Source organism: Sarcophilus harrisii, chromosome 1, assembly GCF_902635505.1.
Source record: "Sarcophilus harrisii chromosome 1, mSarHar1.11, whole genome shotgun sequence".
NCBI lineage: Eukaryota > Metazoa > Chordata > Mammalia > Dasyuromorphia > Dasyuridae > Sarcophilus > Sarcophilus harrisii.
In genome coordinates, this window is record NC_045426.1 from 260,709,453 (window position 1) to 260,733,600 (window position 24,148).

Here is a 24,148-nt window from a genome sequence, read left to right on the forward strand (position 1 = left end):
CTCAGACACTTGACATTCACTAGCTATGTGATAATGGACAAATGACAACCTCAACTGTCTTACACACACACAAGAATACATTGTGTCAACTGATGGAAAATAAAGAGTGACAACCCTTTGAAAAAACTTTTATAGGGAGCCAAGAGGACAGCATACAGCCTAAGGCCCATCTGAACTCTCCCAACATTCCCCTCCAAACAACTTTAAAATACCTCAAATAAAATTTTGGAGCAGCAGAAGCAACCAAAGGCCACTGGAAGACATTTTCCAGCCAAAGACACTATGAGAAATCTGGAGAAGGATCTGCAAGAAGGGTGGGCAGAGACCTCAAGCAAGGCAAAAGCATCAGTGATGGACCTTGGAGGCACTTATGATCACAGCAACAGCAGCAGCTTCAGAAGCACTCAACCCAGAAATGGTAAGGGGGTTGGACAACTGGTCAGAGATTACTGGTCAGATGAGTTAAATATGAAGAGATATATAAAAAATAAAACTAAGTGTTGAGAGTGAGGATAAATGGAAAGGGAATGATAAAATTGGGTAAATTATCTCACATAAAAAAGATAAGAAAAACCTTTAACTATGGGGGGTGGGGGTTAGGGAGAATGAGTGAGCCTTACTCTCATCAGAATTGGCTTAAAAAGGGTATAATATAGATACTCAATTGAATATAAAAATCTATCTTATCCTACAGGAAAGTAGATGGGAAAGAGAGAGGGGAGTGATAGAAGAGAAATAAATTGGGGGAAGGAGTCAGAAGCAAAACACTTTTGAGGGAGGGACACAGTGAAAGGAGAGAGAGAATGGAATAAACGGGAGGGGGATAAAATGGAGGAAAATACAGTTGGAATCATAACTGAAAAAAATTTCGAAACAAATTTTTCTGATGAAGGCCTCATTTCTCAAACCAAATTTATAAAAAAAAAAAAATAAATGCTATTACCCAATTAATAAATGATCAAAAGATACGAAGTTTTCAGATAAGATAATCAATGCTATCTATAGCCACATAAAAATGCTCTACCTCATTATTAATTGAAGAAATGCAAATAAAACAATTCTGAAGTACTATCTCATATCTCTTAGATTCACTAATAGGACAAGAAAAAATGAAAATGTTGAAAAGGATATGGAGAAAATTAGACATTAATGCCTGTTGATGGAATTGTGAACTGATTCCACCTTGCTGTAGAGCAATTTGGAACCATGCCCAAAGAGATATAAAAACATGCGTCATACCATTTGATCTAGCAATACCTGTATCTCAAAAGAGGCGTAAGAAAAATAAAGAAAAAGGACCTATATATATAAAAATATTTATTGTAGCCCTTTTCTGGTAGCAAAGAATTGGAAATTGATGGAATGCTACTGTGCTATAATAAATGAGAGAAGGAGGCTCTCAGAAAAAAACCTGGAAAGACTTACATGAACTGATACAAAGTGAAATGTACTGTGTATAATGTAAGAGCAATATTTTAAGATGATCAGTTGTAAATGACTTAGCTCTTCATAGCAATACAATGATGCAAGACAATTCTGAAGAACTTATAAAGAAAAACACTGTCCATCCCCAAGAAAGAACTGATGATATTGGAGGACAGATTGAAGCATACTTTTTTACTTTATTTTTCTTGAGGGTTTTTTGTCTGTGTTTTCTTCTAAAACATGACTGACATGGAAATGTTTGCATGACTACATATGTATACTCTTATATTGAACTGCTTGCCTTCTCAATGAGGAGTGGGGAAAAGGAGAAAGAGAATTTAAAACACAAAGTTTAAAAAAAAAAAAAGAATGTTAAAGCATGCTTTTACCAGTAATTGGAGAAAAATAAAATACAAAATAAAATTTTTAAAACCCAGGAAAGTAGGGGTGGTTCTCAATCATAGTTTCAAGAGAAGAGCTAATACTCATAGCTACAGGGAAATTGTGGCTTTAGCCGAGTCAAAACCAGAGCACTTACCAGGAGATCTGTGCCCACACTTCTCTCTGGATAACTCCACCTTAGGAGCACCAAAAATTTGCAGACCCCCAGAATTAGCTCTGAAAAAAAGCAGCATGAAAAAGTTTAGCACTGGGCCTTCCCAACTCCAGGTGAGCAGAGTTTAACCTCAATATAAAGATCAAAGTAAAGAAATAAAGAAAACAAGTAAACAACAACAACAAAAAAGAACTTGATCATAAAAAAGCTGTCATGGTGATAGGAAAGACCAAGGCATAAACTTAGAAAAAGACAATGTGGAAAACAGCTACAAAGAAAGCCTCAAAGAGAAATGCTAATTGGTTTCAATGTCAGCAAGAATTCCTGGAAGTGTTAAAGTAATGAGTGGTAGAGGAAAAATTGAGAAAAAAATTAGAGTGATACAAGAAAATTATTAAAAGGGAATTAACAGCTTGGTAAAAGAGGCACAAAAAATATTGAGGAAAATAACATCTTAAAAACAGAATTGGCCTAATGGTAAAGAGGCACAAAAATTCCCTGAAGAAAACAATTTCTTTAAAGGCAGAATTTGGCAGAATAGGCAAATGGAAAAGGAGGTATACAAATTTACTGAAGAAAAGAACTCTTTAAAAAGAAATGACCAAATGGGAAAAGTATAAAAAACTTCCTGAAGAAAATAACTCCTTAAAAATTAAAATTGAACAAATAGAAGTTAATGAATTAAAAAGAATTAAAAATAGAAGAAAATGTGAAATATCTTACCAGAAAACCAACTGACCTGGAAAACAGAGGAGATATAATTTAAGGATTATTAAACTACCTGAAAGCCATGATCAATAAAAGAACCCAGACACCATATTTCAATTAATTATAAAGGATAATTGTTCTAATAGAAATTGAAAGAATTCACTGATCTCCTGAGATTCCAAACTGAAAAATCTCAGGAATATATAGTCAAATTTCAGAGCTCCTAAGTCATGGAGAAATGTTGTAAACAGCTAAAAAGAGAGCATTCAAATATTGAGCCACAGTCAGAATCACACAAGATTTAGCTGCTTCCACATTAAAGAAGCAGAGGGCTTGGAATATGACATTTCAAAAGCCAAAGGAGCTAGGATTACAACCAAGAATAACCTACCCGGGAAAAACCGAGTGGAATAAATAGGTTTTTGATGAAACATACCTGTTGAAAAAAATCAGAGCTGAATAGAAAATTTAACATTTAAACAGAAAACTCAAGAAAAGCATAAAAAGGTAAATATGAAAGAATCATAAGGAACTCAATAAATTACTTACATTTCTAAAGGGGAAAAAAATGCATTGTGAACCAACTCAAAAAATTGTTTTATTCCCTAAACCTTTCTTACTTTAGTATAGAAAGATATCTTCCTCAGAACAAAATGCTAACCCTCTTCTGCTCCACTACATAGTGGTGTAGGAGCCCAAAAACTCAAGGTAGCAACTACTCAAGGCCTTTGTATAGATGTCTTTCAATGGAACATACCAGCACCTGCAGATGGTTAAAATCTGTTATAATTCATTATTAGTAGCTACTACCATCCGATCTTCTATAAGTAACCTTTAAAATACAACCCTTAATGCCCTTCTAAGATCAGTGAGCTCATCATTTTCTATAGCACAGTGCTGTATATAGTGCTATAGCATAGAGCATTTCATCACAATCATATACAACTTGTTCAGCCATTCCCCCACTGATAAGGATTATCCTGGCAATTTTCAGTGATTTGCCACCACAAGAGAGCTGGTATAAACATCCCATTCACATTCAAAATTAGAATTATCATTAAGTTATCATTACTATTTGTGAATATCCTTCCATCTTATTTTTACTCACTGTCTCAGATATTGATTAATTGTATGACCCTGGATGGGTTACCTAATCTTTGTCTGCCTCAATTTCCTCAACTATAAAATTGGAATAACAGCATGTACGGCTGAGCAAAACAAACAGAACCAAGAACACATTATACACATAAGATTTTGTGTTGATCAATATAAAAGCTTGGTTTTTCTCAGCAGTTGGGTGATTCAAGGCAATCCCAATAAACTTTGGATGGAAAATGTCATCTGCATCTAGAGAGAGAACTATGGAGGATGAATATAAATCAACACATGCTATGTTCACTTTTTTTTTCTAGTTTTTTCTCTCTCATGGTTTTTCTCTTTTGTTCTGATTTTTCTTTCCCAACAAGATTCACGTGGAAATGTATTTTTAAAAATTATACATGTATAACCAGAAAATAATAATAAAAAAAAGTAACAGCATCTACCCTCATAGAGCTGTTGTGAGGATCAAATGAAATATTTGTAAAACACTTAGCATAATGCCTAGAATATGGTAAATATTATAACAATAATAATATTTACTTAAGACTTACTATGAACCAGGCACTGTACTAAGCACTTTAAAAAAATATCATTTCATTTGATCCTCAAACAATCCTGGAGGTGGATGCTATTATTATCCCCATTTTATAAGTGAAGAAATTGAGTCAAACAGAGATTGACTTACACAGTATCACATAACTAGTAAATATAATGCTATACTCCCTTCCCTTTCCCCCTACTAGTTGTATGGCCTTAAGCAAATCATTTAACTATTCTAAACCTTAGCTTTTGCAAAGATAATGATACTCTACAACTACCTCTTTCACAGGGTTAAGAGGATTAAATAAGATTCAAGTAAAGCACAAAAAGTTCTATATTACAAATTATGACACTATTGCTTCTCAAGAATAATAAAGTCTTAATAAAATTAAAATTTTATAAAAATGTTCCCTTTAAAGAATTAATCCAAAATGTAAACTTTGTGATGATTGCTTTACCATTATCCCCATCCCTCCACAAATATTTATCACATCAAATCTAAATTATTCCTTATTCTCGAAAACCATGTCCCATACTTTGCCCCATTCTGTGTCTAGACTTTTGCTTATGCTGTTCCTTTCTTCTGCAACCTCTTTTCATCTCCATAAAAATTCCATCTACTGGAAGTATAATACATTAAATAAGAGTCAAACTCAAATTCTTCAGTTGTAGTACAAGTTCTCACACTTTGTAGTTGTGACTTACATTGCATTTATGTATGGAAGTAAATTTATCCTTCCAGTAGAATACAAGTTTAATGACGATTCCATTTGAAGATGAAAGTCCAACAATTCCTTTTAAAAATAGTTTTAATATACAATTACATAGCATTTTAAAGTCCATAAACTGCTTTAAAATATCATCCACGTGATCCTCACAACAACCCTATGATATAGATGCTATCATCATCCCATTTTATCACTTCAGAATCTGAGGCTTTTAAGTGGCTCAGATGAAAACCTACTTTAGGTTTTCTTGATTCACTTTAGTGCTTCATCCATTAGACTACTCTGACAAGGACACAAAAAGTGAAATATGGTATAAGGTAAGTATGCCATTGGTTGTCACTTTCTTGGCTGGGATTTAACAAAATTAGCACTCTGAAGGCTACAGATTCATTTTCATACTTAAGACAAAGAAAGACACAGAACAAGACATGGTGATGATTTACTTTGACATCCCAACTACTAGCTGGCTTTGAAATTCAGCAACATTATCAACCAACATAGAGGTGATTATGATATTACATTTCATCATATGCAAAATTCCAGTTAGTCAATGATTTAAAATTTTAAAGCAATCAAGAAATTTTTAGTCTTCTTTTTAAAAAAAAAAACCTTCTTTTAAAATTTAATCAACATTATTTTCAGTACAGGAACAATATTATTGATAAATGATCAAACTTAATGCTTGAAACCAATCAATTAATAGAAAAAAAAAAATCCCTAGAGTCAATTAACATGTAAGTTTTCCCACCAACTGAGAATGCTCATTTGTGAAATTTATTTTTTATTTTAGCATGTATTCCTATTGTTTTATGTCAAAAACAGTAACATTTTGGTGAAGTTTTTCTTTTGGGTCTGTTTTTTTCCCCTAATATGCAAATGTTTTGCATGATACACATATATAACTTCTATCATATTGCTTACAATCTCAGGAATAGAGTAAGAAAAAAGGGAACAAATTTGGAACTCAAAAAATTTTAAAAACAAATGTTAAAATTATTTTTGCATATAATGGGGGGGGGAATATTCCTCAGAAAAGGGCAACATATCCTGAAGTTTTGCAATGGAAAATAGGTCAGAAGGCAAAAGTCCTGTTATAACACTATGGTCAAATTTCATAGTTCAATAGTTTCTTCTTGTTAAACTTTAAGTTAAATTGTTCACCTTTTAAGGAGCTGGCTTTTTTGTTTTGTAAATATAGGTATGATATCTTGACAAGATAGATATGACAGACTTGACTTTAGCTCCCTTTTCATTTTAGAAATCTTAAAAAAACTAATTAAACTTTAACCTTAGGTTTCCTAAGGGCATTTCAGCAATAAAAATTCTTAACTTACATATGCATTTACTATTTAGCTGGAAGAATGACCACAAAAGGCAACAAAAAACCAGACAATATTTTACTCCATCATTTCCTTTTCCATATTTCATATTAAATATTTGAAATATATTAATTTAAAAACAATATTAACAAGGAACTCAAAGAACACAGGTAATGGAGTAAAGAATGAGTCTAGATTACAAAGTCTTAGGTCATTAAAGAATAAAAATTAGATTGTTTGCAGTGAATTCCAGACTTTCCTGTGGCTCTATTGGTAGGAACATCCTAGAAATGTGCAAATGGGGAGAGAAAAGCAATAGGGAGAAAATATATATGTGTGTGTATATATTATATATGCATGTATAATATATACATACACATACACACACATATATATATTCATGACACTTAATTGTTCTGTCTCCAGTAGGAAAAAAATCACGATATGACAGATCGTTATTTTATTTTAAAATAAAAATACAAGTGTTTTGGGGAACTTTTCCCCTGTTGCTTAGTCTTTAAGTAGGTTCTCAGGCTTGGGGTACCCAAAGAGAACAAAGTCAGCCTCATAAAGTTTATAAAGCTGTTGTCTCCAGGCTAGAGGGATTTTGGCAAACCAGTCTTCCTCCCAACTACTAGCAGTCCTGTTCCGATAACTAGGGGGGAAATGAAGGAGTTTGTCCACTTTGAGAAGTTGTAGCAGTTGAGCTGCATCTTCATCCAAGGTCTCTAGCTTCCCCACAAAGTCATAGTCAATCTGGCAAGGATGGCATAGGCGGTACACCTGTCTCCAATGCTCATTGAAGGGTGCCAGTTTTTCTGTCCGTGGATCAATTAAGTATTGAATGAAGTCAGGAAATGAGACCTTCAGTCCTGCACTGAAGGCCTCACTGACAGAGGTGGGGAGGCTAGTGTGGTTAGAATACAGTTTCAGCATGGGAACTGCAAATCTCCTGTAGAACTCATCATTCTCCAACTCAAACTTGCTCCGAAAAGCTGAGATGAGACGCACAAAGGGGTCACGAACAAACAAAAATTTAGTATACTTCTTCAGCTTGATCTTCATAAGATGGCGAGAAAATTTCCCATATCGACGCCAGAATTTATTGAAAGTGAGATGAGTACTAGTGTTGTGAACATGTTCCCTGGGAATGTCTAGGGGGTCTTTATATGGGATTCCCTGATCCAGGAGGCTCTCACTTAGAACAATCATCACTCGTTTCCAATTGGTGCAGGCAACCTTTGGCACATAGCAATATATGATTCCGTGGCGGTCATCCACAATTAGGTGATTCAATTCATAATTGGGAATATCATCAAATGAACGATTCTTGGTAGGGAAGACAAAGCTAGAGTTGGCACAAAATTCCCGCAACATATTTCTCCTCTCTGCCTGAAGTTTTTCTTGATCTGGGTTCTGCTTAGTATCATGGGTAGACCAATCATAACCTCTAACATTCTCTTCCATATTACGAAGAATAGGTTTGCTAGAGCCATGAAGAGGAGGCTGCTCAGTCTTTTTTTTCAAAGGGTCATTCTGTTTCCCACTAGAACTAAGTAATTTATCAAGAAATTCATCTACATCAGATACAAATTCTCTCTCTTCATCCTTTCCAGTGGTGGGAAAGGCCCCTGGAGGATGAGGTCTGGAAAGTGATGTGTGCAAGTAGAAATGTGCTGTACCCACATTATCCCAGTAAACAATTATCAAAAGGATCATAAAGACAGATCCCAGGACAATCCAAAGTCTCAAGAGTCTCATCTTGGTCATTCTGTCTGTGATGGTAAGAGGAACCTCCCCTCTTTCACTCAGGTTCACTTCCACTTACACAAGGATCAGACATTGTACTGTAGTGAGAAGCCTAAAAGATAACGAAAAAAAGGTTAAAAATTTAAAAATTAAATTCTCTCTTAGGTTCTCTGAGTCAGATTGGAACCTTGAAAAACAGTAGCTTCCTTTTAATAGATCCTCACAGTTTAATATCAGTCACAAATTAATTAGATTCTTAACAAAACTCAAGTTGAAACTGATAACAGATCGACTTTATTTCCACATTTTGTACCTAATATTTGGGAATAAGGAGGAAAATAAGCCTACTCTAAAATCCCTTTAATCATAACACTAAAGAAGAAAAAGAAAAGGCATGTAAAGAACTGATATAATTACAAATACTAAAAATTGCAGGAATCAGTTACATCTCATAAGTTGAAATTTTTGATATACAAAAAAAGGAAGGAAAAATATAATGAAAATTATAAAAACTGAAACAAACCTATAGAAATAGTGTCAAGGTTAAAGACCAAAATAAGCTGCAGCTGTCAAAAAAAAAAAAAAAAAAAAAAAGGTAAGAACAAAATGGAACTTTTTTTTTTTTTTTTAAAGCTCCATTTAGAAGTTTAAAAGAGAATAAAGAAGGAATAGGACACTGTCCTGGGGGAAAGGCACTATTTTAACAAATGATATACAGAAATCAGAACTTGGAAAGTTCTGATTTTCCAAGTTTTGGTTCAGTATTTTTCTTCAACCAAAAAGAATAAACTTCAAAGCTGGAAGGAAAAAAAAAAAAAAAAAAAGAATACACAGCTGAGAAGGAACTGAACTCCAAAAAGGGTGAGGAGTATGAGAACTGTTACCTGTTTTAAGTACAGGATACATGTTGCACTTCTCCATCATAGAGAAGTAGAAGAAATCCTGACAATAGCTCTTTGATCACATAATCTTCAAGGAATTAAGAGAGATGGAAAAAAATAAAAGAACTCAAAGATTAGAGATAATCAAATGTTACTTTAAAAAAAAAAAAGTGGATCCTCCAATATCCAGACCATTGAGCTTGATGTTAATACTGAACAAAATTTCAGAATAGATTATTAAATATATTTTGAGCACTTAGAAAAGGAAGCAGGAATTACATCTGCATGTGTTTAATAACAGTGAATTATACTAATTAAACCTCATTTTCTTATGTGATAGGGTTATTAGAACAGTAGGTTGGAAAATGTTGAAAGGTATGAATCCATTTGAACAAAATATTTCATAAAAACCTAACAAACAAGGGGAGGGGGTAAGAATGTGGTTTGAATGATAGAATTATGTGACTGTGAAAGCTAAGGATTTGGTAACAACCTAAAAGAATTTTCTAGTAGCAACACGAAGTTCTAGCTTTGGTCCTGTCCTATCAACCTTTTTATCAATAATATGGCTAAATACTTAAGATTGAAAGCTAATCAGATTTTCAGATTATATAAAATTAAGGAGTTAGCAAATCTTTTTCCCCCCTGAGGCAATTGGAGTTAAGTGACTTGCCCAGGGTCACACAGCTAGGAAGTGTCTGAGACTAGATTTGAACTCAGATCCTGCTGACTTCAGAACTGGTGCTCTATCCACTGAGGCACCTACCTGCCCCACAAATCTTTTTAAGGATATCTTTATTATATAGGAAAAAAGAGAGGAGAGAAAGAGAGAGGGGAGAGATTGTTTTGTTTACTTTGTTAGAAAAGTGGCTGGTAATGATAGTATACATCAATAATATCACTGCTATCAGGGAAAATGAAGCCAACAGGTCAAATGAACTCAGGAACTACTTTTACTTTATTTTTAATAGGGTTACTAAGGAATATTGTAAAGTTAAACTAGATTTTAGCAAAACATTTGACAGACTCATACTATTCTTATGAAAAATAGGAAAAATTGTGGAATAGACAGCAATTACAACTGGGGAGATTTGGAAATGGTTAAATGACTAAACAAGTTCCTTTCTCTTCAGCAAATCTGAACCTTTCCTTGTAATAAAGAAAAACAGATATGCAAAGAAAATCCAGGAAGTTACTGCATCTGACAATGAATAAACATTCTTCTTTCACAGTCCCAAAAAGAAAAAGACGCATTTCATTCACTATTTTTCCAAAATATTCATTAATGGTTCATGTCTACTTAGATTTTTAAGTAGAATGTTCCAGGGATCTGTGCTTGGCCCTATGCTGTTTAACAGTTTTATGAAAGACTTAGACATAAGTATGGATGGCATGATTATTAAATTTACAGATGATGTAAAGGAAACATAACATTATAGTAGATGACAAAGTAATGATTCAAAAAGATCCTGAAAACTATAACATTAGATGAAATCTAATAAGATAATATTTAATGGGGATAAATGTAAATATATACTGGAGTTTAAAAAATAAAAAGACAAACACAAAATGGGGAGATAAAGCTAGACAGCAGTTTATCTGAAAAAAAAAAAAAAATTGGCAATTTTAGCAGACTAATGTAAGTCAATGGCATGATATGGCAGCCAAGAAAGCTAATAAGTGATCTTTGAAAGGAAAGAAATAGCTTCCAGGAAGTCTGTCTTACCCCAATCAGACTACATTTGGGATAAACTGGAGAGTATACAGATGAGCTCAATTAAGATAGTGGGATACCTTGGGCCATAAGGATAAAATGAAAAAACTAGCAATGTTTGGTTTAAGAAAGAGACTTAAAGATAATATGATAGTTGTCTTCAAGTATTTAAAAGACTGTCCTATAGAAGGATTAGCTCTGTTTCATTTTGTGTTGGTCAATTAATATACTTTGCAAAGAAGTAATTTTAAGTAAATTTAAGGATCCCATAAAGAAAAATTTCCTTACAAAAAGAACTATCCAAAACAGAAAATGGGTTGCCTTGAGGGAGAATAGTTTTCCCTTATTGAAGGTTTCTAAGCTTAGACTGGGTGTTAATAGAATGGAAAAACATTTATTAAAGCACTTTCTATGAGACATGCCCTGAACTAAGCATTAGGGATACAAATAAAAGCCCCTGCTCTCAAAGAGTTCACATTCTAATTAAGGAAGAAAACACATAAAAGTATAGAGACACTAAAAGACAGTAAAAGGTACTTTAAACAATCTCATTTCATCCTCACCACAGTACTATGAGGTAGGCAACAAAATCTCATCTCCATTTTACAGAGGGGAAAACTGAGTCTCAGACTTACTAAAGACCACACAAACTAGTAAGGGGCAGAGCTGAACATCAAACTCAAATCTCTTGATCTTAAGTCTAATCAGATTTCCAATATGTCACAATTCCTTTAGCTTTATTATGCTTTATTTTAAGAAGTAAAACAATTCAACAACTTCAGGATTTTTTTTTTGTTGTTGTTATGTTAATCAATCAAAAAGTCAGTCAAAAGCATTTAATCAGCATCTACCCATATGCCTACACTGCTAAGTACTGGGGATACAAAGGCAAAGGACAGTCCCAGTTCTCAAAGAGAGCTCACAGTCTAATGAGGGAGACAGTATTCAAACAACTACTACAGAGGAAAGATATTAGTATTCTTTTTAGTTGACAGTTTTTATTTTTTCTTCAATATCTATATTTTCTGTTCTTGTTCATTTACAATGTTGAAGTAGTATTATTGTTTTGTACTATATAATCCAAACTACTTAAACTTCAAAACTATGTATAGTGTTCATTTAAGAAATGTAAGAAAAACAAGAGTTTAGGGGATCATCTAGTCATTCACTTTAAAGATGAGAAAACTCAGACTTAGGAGAGATGAACTGACAAACCAAGCTTGTACAGATAATTAATGGACTTAATATTAAAATCAATACGAGACTCAGAGTTATCTTAAATACTAATTACTGAAACTGATAAGTCCGAAAATCCCATTAAAATGTTATATTCTTTAATTTGAACATGCAATGAGATACCTTTATGAAAAATAATATAAGACTGGTTTTCTTCTCCCTTCCTTCCTCTCCCCTTCTTTTCTCTGTTTCTTTTCCTCAACTTCTGGAATATTAGTTTTAAACAGGATCAGAAAAGGCCCCTTGTAATTATAAGATTTTAAGTGAGACTTAAGGAAGCCAGGGAAACTAGGATGTAAAGATGAAGAGGAGAGAATCTCAACCATGGGAACAGTCAGTGAAAATGCATGGAATGAGAGGATGACTTGTCATGTGCTAAGATCTCTCATAAATAAAAAATATAACACAACATAACGCCGATTTGTGGTTTTCTAAATCAATTTGTGACATCTAGAGATCTTGTTTCTATTTCACTTGGACACCACTAATATAGAAGAAGAAAAGAGGGACCAAGACAGAAAGGGACATCCTCAAAGTTGTGACCTGGATGAAGCTCCAGAAGAGAAAAAGCCTTCAGATAGGTGAGAGGAAAGTTAGGAAAGAACAGTATTCTAAAAAACTAGAGAAATACATTATCAAGTAAAAGAGGGTGATCACTAATGTCAAAGGTTGTAGACAGGTTGTAAGGATGAAGAATGAGAAAAGACCATTAGAACTTTTGTCAAGAGACCACTGGCAACTTTCAAGAAAGCGGTTTCCATTGAATGGAATAACTGTAGACAAGTGGAGAGAAAGAGGCAAATAGAGGCTTCTATTGTAGACAGCCTGCTTAAGGAGTTTAGTCTCAAAAGAAAGAGAAGATATGAGACAACAGCTATCAGTGATGGTCAGATCAAGTGGAGGTTTTTTGAAAATGGGGGAGACATGAGCACATAATACACATCAGTAGTCAGTTGGGAAGTGACTAGAAGAGATCAAAGATAAGTGAGAGCAGAGGGGGTAATCTGCTGGAAAGGTCACTTGTAAATTATAGATAGATTTGCCTTATGATGAGCTACCTCTTTCAATGACACAGAAAAGACAATGGCTAAAAGCAATTAAGAAGTGTGAGATGAAGAGCTTATAAGAGAGCGCTATACATATTTAATCATACAGAAAATACTACATATATTGAACACCTTTTCTAGAAAATCAATATGCCTTCAACTATGGATGTACCCCCCCAAGATTCTGTACTGAACCCTCTTTTCTTTTCTCTCTATATTATATTCCCACTTGGTAACCTTGGGTTCAATTATCACCTCTATAAAGAATACTCCAATTTATAAATTCAGTCCTGTAATTTCTCCTGAATTTCTGCCCACCATCACCAACTACCTACTAGACTATTAGATGCTCTATAGGCATCTCAAATTCAGGTGTCCAAAACAGAATTCATCATCTTTCCCCCAAAAAATCTACTTCTCCTCCAAACTTCCCTATTTCTATGGAGATTACCACACCATCCTTCCAGTTACCAAAATTCATAACTCATTCTCTTCTCTCCACTCTCAACCCAGATGTCTCACATTTCTATTTCCACAATATCCCTTGCATCTATCATTTTCTTCTTTCTAATCATACAACCACCACACTAATTCAGGCTCTCACCACTTCTCATCTAAACTATTGCAACAGCCTTCCAATTGGTCTACCAGTCTCAAGTCATTCCCAATTTCAATTTATCTGACAAGTCATTTCTCAAAAGAATGGAAGCTCCAGAGTCAGAGGAAATGGGTTAAAATCCTACTTGTAACATTTACTACCCGGGCAACTTTTGGCAACACCCTTCTCAGGGCCTCAGTTTTTTCCTCTATAAAGGTTTTTAACTAGATGGCCTCTGAGAACCCTTCCAACTCTAGATTTATGATCTATGATAAATAAATATTTCTGACTTCCTATTACCAGACATAAACTATTCTTTGCATATTTAAAGTTTCTTACAACCTGGCTCTATCCTAACTCTAACCTTAATACAGTTGAATTCCTTCCACATATTCTCTCATCTAGCCCTACTCACCTCTCTTTGCTCATCCCCACAAATGATATTCTATTAGCCTTTTCACTGGCTGCCCCTCATTCCTTAAATAATTCAAGAATTCCTTGATTCCTCCTCACTTCAGATTTCCTTCTTTCCTTTCTGGAATATCTAGTTTCCTTCTTTAAAGACACAGCTCAAACACTACTTTCTGCATGAGGTCTTTTTATTGGTGCCTTTCACTGCTCTTATCTTTTATCCAATTTATATATTGTATAATCTGGAGACAACTGATAGGGTAGTGGTTACAGCAGCAGGACTAGAATCAGGAAGATCTGAGTTCCAACCCAACTTCAGATGCATACTAGCTGTGACGTGGACAAGTCACTTAAAAGTCCTCTAATTTCCTCAACAGTCAAACAGGGACATCACCTATCTCACAAGGTTTTTTTGTAAGGATCAAATTGGGAAGAGGGAGAGAGGGGAATCCAGAAGGAGAATCTAAAGGGGGGAGGAGGGGAAGAGAAGATAAGAAAGGGAAGGGAGGAAGGCAGGAAAAAAGTGGTTAACAAAGTGCTATATTCCCTTATTCCCTCTCCTTCCCCCCCCCCCCATTTAGGTAAATATTGTCTCCCCCATTAGGACCTGAGTCTTTTGAAGGCGGGGGCAGTTTTACTTTTCTCTTTGTATCCTTGGTACCTAGTTCAGTGCCTAGAACATAGCAGGAGCTTAATAAATGTTTGCTGATTGTGACTTATAAAGTAATCATTAATTTAAACTTTTTGCAAAATTTTGTAGAAAATTATTAAATTTTTACTTTTAATTTAAATGCAAGAAACAATCTGGTCCTATTCTTCTAGATGAATTACTAAGTAATATAATAAAAACTTCATAGACAGGTCCACAACTTTTTTGGTAGTAACAGCTGTCCCATTCCAACAGAAGCAATCTATTTTAACAGAACTTCATGGCCCATGTTTTTCTAGCTATTCTCAGGGATCTTATTCACAGGTGGCAATATTCTTATTTTTTCAGAGCTGAATTTAGTCAAAAACAAGGAAGGAAGACAAGTTTACTTGTAAGTTCAGCTGAATTGTGCTTCTTTGTTATATGAAAATCAAGTTGTTTCACTTCCTGGCAGTTTCACATTTACCAGATGCCAGGTCTCTGATCTTTCAGTAACAAAGAAGACACAAAATTGCACAATTACAACTCTATTTTGATACAATAAGTTCAGTTACATTCTTAGAACTTAAATCTAGCTGGAACTTTAATAATAAATTTTCCCTTCCTGTATTCAATTCAATATTCATTTATGAAAATGGACTATGCCAGAGTTGAGTCATTTGACATTTCATTGTTTATTAAAAGTGAGAATACAGTTCAAAGCTATGTGTTTTCTTTTGTTTAAAAGGATGATGCTTATTGTGATTTCTTTAAGTTATTCAAACTTTTTCTCCTTTACATTTGCTTTATAAGCTATTTTAAATCTTTTAACCCATAGCCCATTCTAAGTGTGCTGGAAAGAAATTTGAATAAAGAATCAAAATGACTCGGTTTTTAGTCCCAGTTCTTCAACTTATTTCTGCCACTGTGTGATATTAAATATCCTCCAGACATCAATTTCTTCATTTTGAAGATGAAAAAAGTTGAACTATATCTACAAGTTCCTTCCAGTTCTAAAATTCCATATAGCATTACAATATCTTCATTTTACTCGTGAAATATTGATAACTCTATTAAAAGTATTTACAAAATAACCTAAACATAAGGTTTATGTAACACAGTGAAGCTATGTGTAATCAGAATCCTAAAATTAAGAGGCTTTTCTTGGAATCACAGCTCATCTTCATGCCAAGAACAAAGTAAATTACTAAAAATATTATTTTGTCTCATTTTCTTCATATGTGTGTAGATATAAATGTATGCTGTATTTCTGCGCATGCACACAGACACACACACACACACATATACCCCTGTTTGGTCCATACATAACTACATACATACATAATAATAAATAAAATACGTAAAAAAGAGGCATGAATGAAAAGGAAAGACAAAAGGTCTTATGGTTTTTAAATAAAAAGACCTTACTAATACAATTGCAAAAGCCTTGCTTGTCTAGCTAATCAACTTTAAAACCTGAATTTCAGCAGCTGAACCAGTTTTAACCAAAAAGCAAGGGGGGTGGGGGAGAGGGAAAGGAGATCTAGCTAACATTTATAGTTCCTGACTTTTCAAAGCTAGATGATAAGTATTTTAAAGCATTGTTCTGTATCAAAAAAAATTTTTTTAATTCAATTTTTGAAAATTAAGTTAAAAAGGCAATATTTTACATTCATATTTCTGTAGTAATTTCTAATTTCAAAACAAGTCACATAAATAGCAGTTACAAAAACAAAACTACTGAATGTATGAAACATACCTGTGAAAGGAACCTTTTTTTAAAGTAGTCTGGTTGCTTTCCTTCCAAAATACTTATATAAAATATAAATTAGCTTGTGGTCAGTTTGAAAATAGCTCACAGAATTGGCAACAGATGTAGAAAGTAAGAAAAAGAGTATGGGTTAAAGAATTTCATCAATTATCAACTTCATTAAAAAAAAAAAACAAACCCACAACACTTAAAACATCTTAAATTACTGACATTGAAGCTTAAATGGCTTAAAACTGCCATGCTGTATTTAACACCTTATCCCATTATAAGGTAGAGATCTACCATAGGATCAAGAAAAAAAGGACAAGTTGAGAGTTAAATTAATGAACTTGTGGGTTTCAAAAAAAAAAAAAAAAAAAGCAAAACTAAGACCCTGCCAAAAAAAAAAAATTTATTTTTGTCATCCAAAATCAGTCCACAGTTACTTCCAACCAGAACTCTAAGGGGAGGGAGTGAGGAGGGTTGGAGGGAGAGAGACAGAGAAAGACAGACACAGAGAGAACACGAACTTTAGCTAACTTTATAAATGAAAAAGCAGTCAACCTTTTGTATTTCAATCAAATATGATCATTTGAAAGATTTACAGGGAAAAGCCTATCATTTTTTTTTGATATTTTACTACAAGAACTTATAATAATAAACAAATATCAGAATTTGGAACTAAGAATTTATGCAATCCCTTTTACAAGAGTAAAATACATAAAAAATTTAAGATCAAAACTAAAATGCCATAGTTGGAAAGTTAAGGTTGTTTTTGAATATGGGGTGGGACTGCTTATTAAGACTCACAGGGAGGGGCAGGCAACATTACAGGATTACAAGCCAAAGGCTGGTTTGGCAGTCCCATAGAAGCATTCTGTGCTGCCATACAAGGCCTCGTGCTTGTCAAATGACTGTTCAGACCAATAAGGGGTGGAGGAACTGTTGAAGAAATGTGTTTGTCTCTGGTAAGCAAAGGACTATAAGCACTGCTTTGGTGCACTGAAGAACTCTGTATTGTTAAACACAGAACTAAATAAAAAGATAATTGTGTTCAGTAAATCTTGCCTGAAAAAGATGTCCCCTAACTGATAGATTTAAAAAAAAAAAAAAAACTCTCCAAAGTCTTGTCATTTACTCTGATTCTATATTAAAATCCTTATTTAAAAACTGATTTTCACATCATATCAATAGTCTACTTGATGATTTCTGTGAAAAATTACTTGAGGTATATTTAGTTCATCCTGTGAACATTTTGAAATAGCTTAAAAAACATAAGGCAGGGAGCAGCCAGATGGCATAGTGAATAAAGCACTAGCCTTGAAGTTAAGAAGACCTGAGTTCAAATCTAGTCTCAGACACTTAATACTTCCTAGTTGTGTGACCCTGAGCAAGTCATTTAACTCCAATTGCCTCAGCAAAAAATAAAAATAAAAACTTAAGACAGGAAATGCATGAGAAGATAAATTAATAAACATAGTGACAAATAGGTTGGATGTTTAACAAATACCCACCAAAAATGTCAAGACCTACAGAAAGACCTCTCATTACCTGGTATAGATCCTCTGTACCCTGATGACATGGATGAGAATTACAGAGGATAAGAAGGGAGAATGGGTGATCAGCATATGGTTAAATGGCCAACCTCTATCAGCAAGATTACAGATTCATTAAATGCATAGTTTTCTATAATCAACCAAATAATAGAGAACTGAATTTTAAGAGAAAGAGTATTATGTTTGCCAAAGAGAAGCAAAGTTTCAAATGAAAGGAATTTCACTGAAATTCTAGGGCAAGAGAATAATTACTGCATGTTGATTGGCATTCTTCACTTAGGAGCATATCAATATAACTGGGGAGCTTCTAAAACATAGGCTGTCAAGTTGAGATTCTTTTAAAGTGAGGAAATATTGCATAAGAAGATAAACAAATTTTTCCAGCTACATGTACTGAAGGGTCTGAGATGTATCAAAGTGACTATTATATGAAGACACAATACTTCTTAGATGAAACTAAGCTTAGCCAAGACTCAGCAAGACTTGTGTTCTATTCCAACCTCTAACACTTACTAGCTATGTGATCCTGGCAAATCACTTAACCCATTTGCCTCAGTTCCCCCAACTGTAAAATTAGAGTTAATAATTGCAACTACCTTGCAAGAATGTTGGAGGATCAAATGGTAATATTTGTAAAAGTGCCCCACGTAGTGTCCAGCACATGGCAGGGACTATATAAAAGCTTATTCTCTTCCACTGCCCCTCTTTTTATTTGAAGATTTACCAAACTGTTAAAAATGCTATTGTACTAATTAATAATTCATATTAGCAAAAGACTAACAGATTTACAAAGAATCTCCAAGATTCAATTTTTCTGTTTTAATAAATTCAATGTTTCCAGTGTAACTACTCAGATCCTATATGCAAATTTTCAATTAATAACCAGCTACTATCAGCCTAAAATCATTTTAGCTAACTTGACCTTCTTACTCTTGCTCACTCAAGCCAATGCATCTCCCATCTTCAAGTCTTTTCACTGGCTATCACATGCCTAGAATATACTCCCTTCTCATACCTACCACTTTAAAATCATTCATTTTTTCAAAACTGACCAAATGCCACCTTCTATATAAAGTCTTTCCTGATAGCAAAAGGCCAATAATGCCTTCCCCACCAAAAACCAAACAAAAACACTCTTCTATTTACTTTGATTATATAAGTATATATGTGTCTTCCTTGATAACATGTAACTTTTGTGGGATCGGTGTTATTTTTTTTCTTTGTATTCCCAGCGACTAGTCCATGGTAGGTGCTTATTAAGTGCATGTGCATTAATTCTATAGTACCAGGAACTGCTTGTTCTACTAAGAAACAGACCTTGGTCATCTCAATTTCCGAAAGCACTGGATTTTTTCTACCAAAAGCAATTCTAGCTTTGGGGTAGGGGAAAGAGGGGGCTGGAGGAGAGAGGCAGTTGAGGTTAAATGACTGGCCTAGGGTCACACAGTTAGGAAGTGCTACATGTCTGAAGCTGGATTTGAAAGTCAGGTCCTCTTGACTTCAGGGCCAATGCTCTATCCATTGCATCATTTAGCTGTCTCCTCAGAGCAATTAAAAAAAAAAAATAGCATTGCCAATCTTGAAAACTGCATGGCATTTTATTTATTTATTAAATTGGCAACAAAACATGAAAATACACACTTGTTTGCAAGTTTCATAAATATCACATAGCTATAATGCTATTCCCATAACTGTAGCTGACAATAATCTATAGTTTCTGTTACTGCTGTCAACATTTGCTCTTGGATCCACTATGTCTTATCTGTAATTTACATTATGGTTCTATTAAAAGAGAATAACTAAAGCTGACTTTCATTGAGTTGTAGCAGAATTGTATCTGGAGATTATTTCCCTTTTTTTTTTTCCGGATCCAGAACTGCAATTTTCATATAAAGTTGCTTAATTAGTATTTAAATTGATCCTGGGAACAATTTATCATAGATTTATAAGAAGAATAAATAGTCAGCAACTAAAGAACTAAACACTTAACTTCTTCCTGCAATATTATCAATTCAAACCACCCTTTTTCCTGCCCCATCCCCATTAGCAGCTAGAGCATACCTTTTCAACACCACCTTGTGTTCATTTTGTCCATATGCTAAATATACTTAAATGTTATCTCCATTAAAATGTAAGCTCATTGGGGACAAGGACTTTTTCACTTTTGTCTTTGTATCCTCAGAACCACTTAATAAATGCTTGTTCATTGATTCCTGCAAAAACTAAATGAAAGTCATATATGTGTATATACATGTAGACTATGGGCTCGCTCCCTGGAGTGCCTTGGGGTCAGCCAGAGTCAGGATAAATTAAAGTCCTTGGTCTTTAAAGGGAGAAGTGAAGGAGGCAGACAAGCAAAATCCTGGATTCTGGAGTCCAAAGTCGCCAGCCTCTCTTCTTCTCATCCTGCAGCCAAGTGTCTCTGGCCTGCCTCCCTCCCTCCCTCAGCCCTCCAATTCTTGCCTGTGATTATCTTAACACCAAACATTCAGCAAGCACCAAAGGTGAGAAGAGCCATATATCCAAATATATGCTAACAGAGTCATTGTCCCACATTGAATAGGTAATTAGCCTTAAGTGCTCAGTTGTCTGATACCTTTTTGGAGTTTCAGCCCTCTACATATTCACACACACATACCCATATGCACATATTGGAGTTTCAGCCCTCTACATATTCATACACACATACCCATATGCACATATGTATGTCCCTATATGTGTGATTGTATCTATATTTATATATTGTGTATTGGTTATATATATTATATACGTGTGTACATTATATATATATATATATATATAATACATATATATATTTAGCCTAGTTTTCTCTTTTTTACACTTATTTCCAAGGAAATTTCATTCATTTTCATAGTTTCAGCTAATACTTTTTTGCAAATGATAGAAAGACATCTTCAATCAAATTCTCACTAGTCCTCCAAACTCCAATTTCACCCCATTTCCACTTGAATTTTACCACTATTTCTTTAATTGGAATATAATCAAATTTATAACCTGTGATTCTTCCCTAGAAATTGGCTTTCCTTCCCGTATTCTCCAATTCATTAGTGTCTTCAGCCTTCCAATCTTCTAAGTTAGAAATTATCTTTTATTTTTTTTTTCTTCCCCTGGATCCAACAGAACATAAGCTTCCTAAGGGAATGAACTAATTCCTTTTTGTCTTTGTATCACTAGGGCCTAGAACAATACCTTACATAATTCTTTTTGGAAGAGAGACAATGACATCATGGTGATGTCTTGACTTGTATGTGAAATGGATTACCTAAGGCACTTGCACAAAATTGTAGCCTCACTTTCTCTCTTCCTCAGTTATCAAAGTCCAAAAGTACAACAAAAGTCAAAGCCACTGGCAAGGGCCTGGAATCCAGTGAATGACCCTGGCGTCCTTTGATGTCTGTTCAAACTCTATAATACCTGCTTCAGTTATCTTGATGGCTGTTGGAACAAACAGCTGTCTACCCATCCACTCCACCATATGCTTATGATAGATATCCCTCTAACTCTACGAAGTCTGAGACCTATTGGTTATCCTCAACCTGGTTTACCAGCATGTGGTCACTGAACATACTACAGCTTCTTACATAGTTACATAGTACACTGTACAATCTGAACATTATCTCCACCAGGAAAACAAAACAAAACTCTAACTGCCTAAGATTCTCAGTAAAACTGCTAGTATTTAATACTTACAATAGGAACTAAAGATAAGTAGAACTGTTTTTTTTGATAGTTTGATTAGATTGCTCCTCAAGAACTTAATACTTGAAATGAATCTACCAATGTTATCAAATCCTGCTGTTTCTTCTTCTGAAACTTCTCTTGGCTTTCCCCTACTCCTGTTTCTGCTGCACCGGCTTAATTTGATCTTCCTTATCTTATGTTTGAATTACTTGCATTAACTTCCTAAATTGCCTATACCTAGCCTTTCCCTTTCAGTTATCTCTGTAAGTTGACAAATTGGCTTCTGCTTCTAGGCTACCATTTGCAATGGCTCCCAATCTCTACCACATCAAAACCAAATTCTTTCACCTGATTTTCAAGACCCTCCAGAATTTGGTCCTCACCTATTTAATTTCCCACCTTTACTTAATCCTATAGACAAGCCAGGTTAACTAGGCTCAGTATCCCCAACCTAAACCAGGCTAATTTCCAACCTCTAGCCTGTGCTAATTCTTCTTCTTCATAGAATACTACTCTGTGAATCTTTTCAAATCCAACTTACTCTTCAAGGTCCAATTCAAAACTCCACTTTCATATTGAAGGTGGCTTTATTAATATGCTTTTGTAAGCACAGAAAGTTATAGATAGAAGAAACTCTGAAATCTCATCCATCATATTCATTTTCCAAATGAAAAGGAATACAATGACAATAACTGATTCATCCAAGGTCAAACAGCAAAATCAGGGATAGAACAAAAGTCTACAGATTTTTCTTCTGAATATCTAGAGCATTTTCAATAAGAACATCATAATTTAATGACTGAAATAATTGTGAAACCTTCTCTTCTAAGAAGCAAAGATGAGGCACTATAAGTGTGTAACTTTGCATATTCTGTCAGAGTTGGTTGACAGTTTGATTAGTTTTGCTCAATTTTTTTTGCCTTATCATTCTTTTTTTTAATTTTAATAGCTTTTAATTTACAAATTATGTGCATGGGTAATTTTACAGCATTGACAATTGCCAAACCTTTTGTTCCAATTTTTCCCCTCCTTCCCCCCACTTGCCTTATCATTCTTTGATACAAAGGGGGACTTATTAAATAATGAGAATGGGGGGAGATATATTCACAACAAAGATGATATAAAATTTTTGAAACAATTAAAATTAAGTAATTAATGAGAATTGTTTCAACCAGACTGTAATCTCCTTGAAGGTTAGGATCTGGATTTCTATACACTTGGTAGAACCTATCACGAGTGTGACTGCTAAATATTTTATTGATATTTGACTTGCAAATTTTAAGGGAAAATGAAATAGCTTCTATAAAAAAAAATTACAAAAACAATTAAACTCGAGTCAAAAGGATAAAGTAATAATAGATTACTCAGACCAGAGTGATTAATAATCCAGTAGTAAACAAGTCAATGACATATAGACTAGATGATAGAATGTAACACAACAATGAATACAATGAAGATAAAACTAGAAAGCAATTAAATTCTCAACCCCACTGAGAAATGGGGCAAGCTGATTGATCTGTCTGGGTGTGGGAAGCAGCAGCAGAGCCAAAATTGGCATCACCTGACAATAAGAATAGAAAGCCTGTCTTTCAGACATTCTATTAATCTATGGATGGCAATTACTATGGATACAAGCAGGAAATACTGTCAGTTTCAAGATAAGCCAGAAAAGACAACTACTAACACAAGTAAACGGAAACTTCCTGACCAATCTAGACACATTGTGTACAAATTGTGTATGAAATAAACAACCACCTTCTGTTTTTCAAAATACCAGAGAGTAAATATACCCCAAAATAATTTAGAAAACAGCTGGAATAAATAATGTAACATAAAAATAATTACCTAGCACTATCAGCTTTAATATTATTTAGCATGTAAATCTCTCTTCTGCTAATAACAAGTACAGCATTAAGATTTCAAGGAAAGAAGAGGATTAATCAGCAGTCTCAAATAGTTCAGGATAGAACAGAGGGTAACTATACTACTCATCTCAAGCAGTATTCTTGCTCGCTCAAAATCTTATTCTTAAAAGCAATAATGATAAATTTTTAGATGTCCTATTTGTCAAATCAACTAAAGTGGGATTAAAATAAGGTTTTTTAAAGTAATAGGCTCCCAATAATAATTTTCAATGACATATCTAATAACTGGGTAACAATAATTGTATGTAAATTTCAAAAGTCTTCACAGGTGTTATGGTAATAACATAAGCAAAAAGATTTTCAGGCAATTTTCTGGATATAAGTATTCCTACTTTTAAATTATGATTTATTAATGTCTCTATTCTTCCTTTCTACCTAGATACTAGCACTGACCTATTCCCAAAATCAGACTGCAGAGGCAACACGAAGTAGGAAAACACAGCACAGAGTTGGAAGGAACCCCCTCTCCTCAAGGTCATCTAGTTCAAGTAATCCCAGAACAGGAATCCCATCTATAATATACCAACCTTTTGTTTGGAAAACTACCAGAAAAGGGAGCCTACAAATTCCTAAGC

General features: G+C 34.1%; 1 protein-coding gene and 1 long non-coding RNA gene across 5 annotated transcripts in view; one reads left to right on the top strand and one right to left on the bottom strand.

Annotated features, from left to right (window-relative positions):
- The window catches only part of CHST12 (carbohydrate sulfotransferase 12), an 88,806-nt gene that overhangs the window by 61,546 nt on the left and 3,112 nt on the right, over positions 1-24,148 (bottom strand). For 3 of the 4 annotated variants that reach the window (XM_012542826.3, XM_003761537.4, XM_031941214.1), the window contains one exon: positions 5,122-8,238. The exons of the other annotated variant lie outside the window; for it this stretch is intronic. In XM_012542826.3, coding sequence (XP_012398280.1) covers positions 6,888-8,147 — 1,260 coding nt within the window. In that variant the 5' untranslated portion in view covers positions 8,148-8,238 and the 3' untranslated portion in view covers positions 5,122-6,887. Of the gene's footprint in view, positions 1-5,121; positions 8,239-24,148 lie in introns of those variants that run through there. 4 annotated transcript variants of the gene reach the window in all.
- On the top strand, positions 1-24,148 carry LOC116419695. Its single transcript, XR_004229987.1, has 2 exons — positions 1-418; positions 23,953-24,148. It is a non-coding gene; the product is annotated as an uncharacterized LOC116419695 (long non-coding RNA).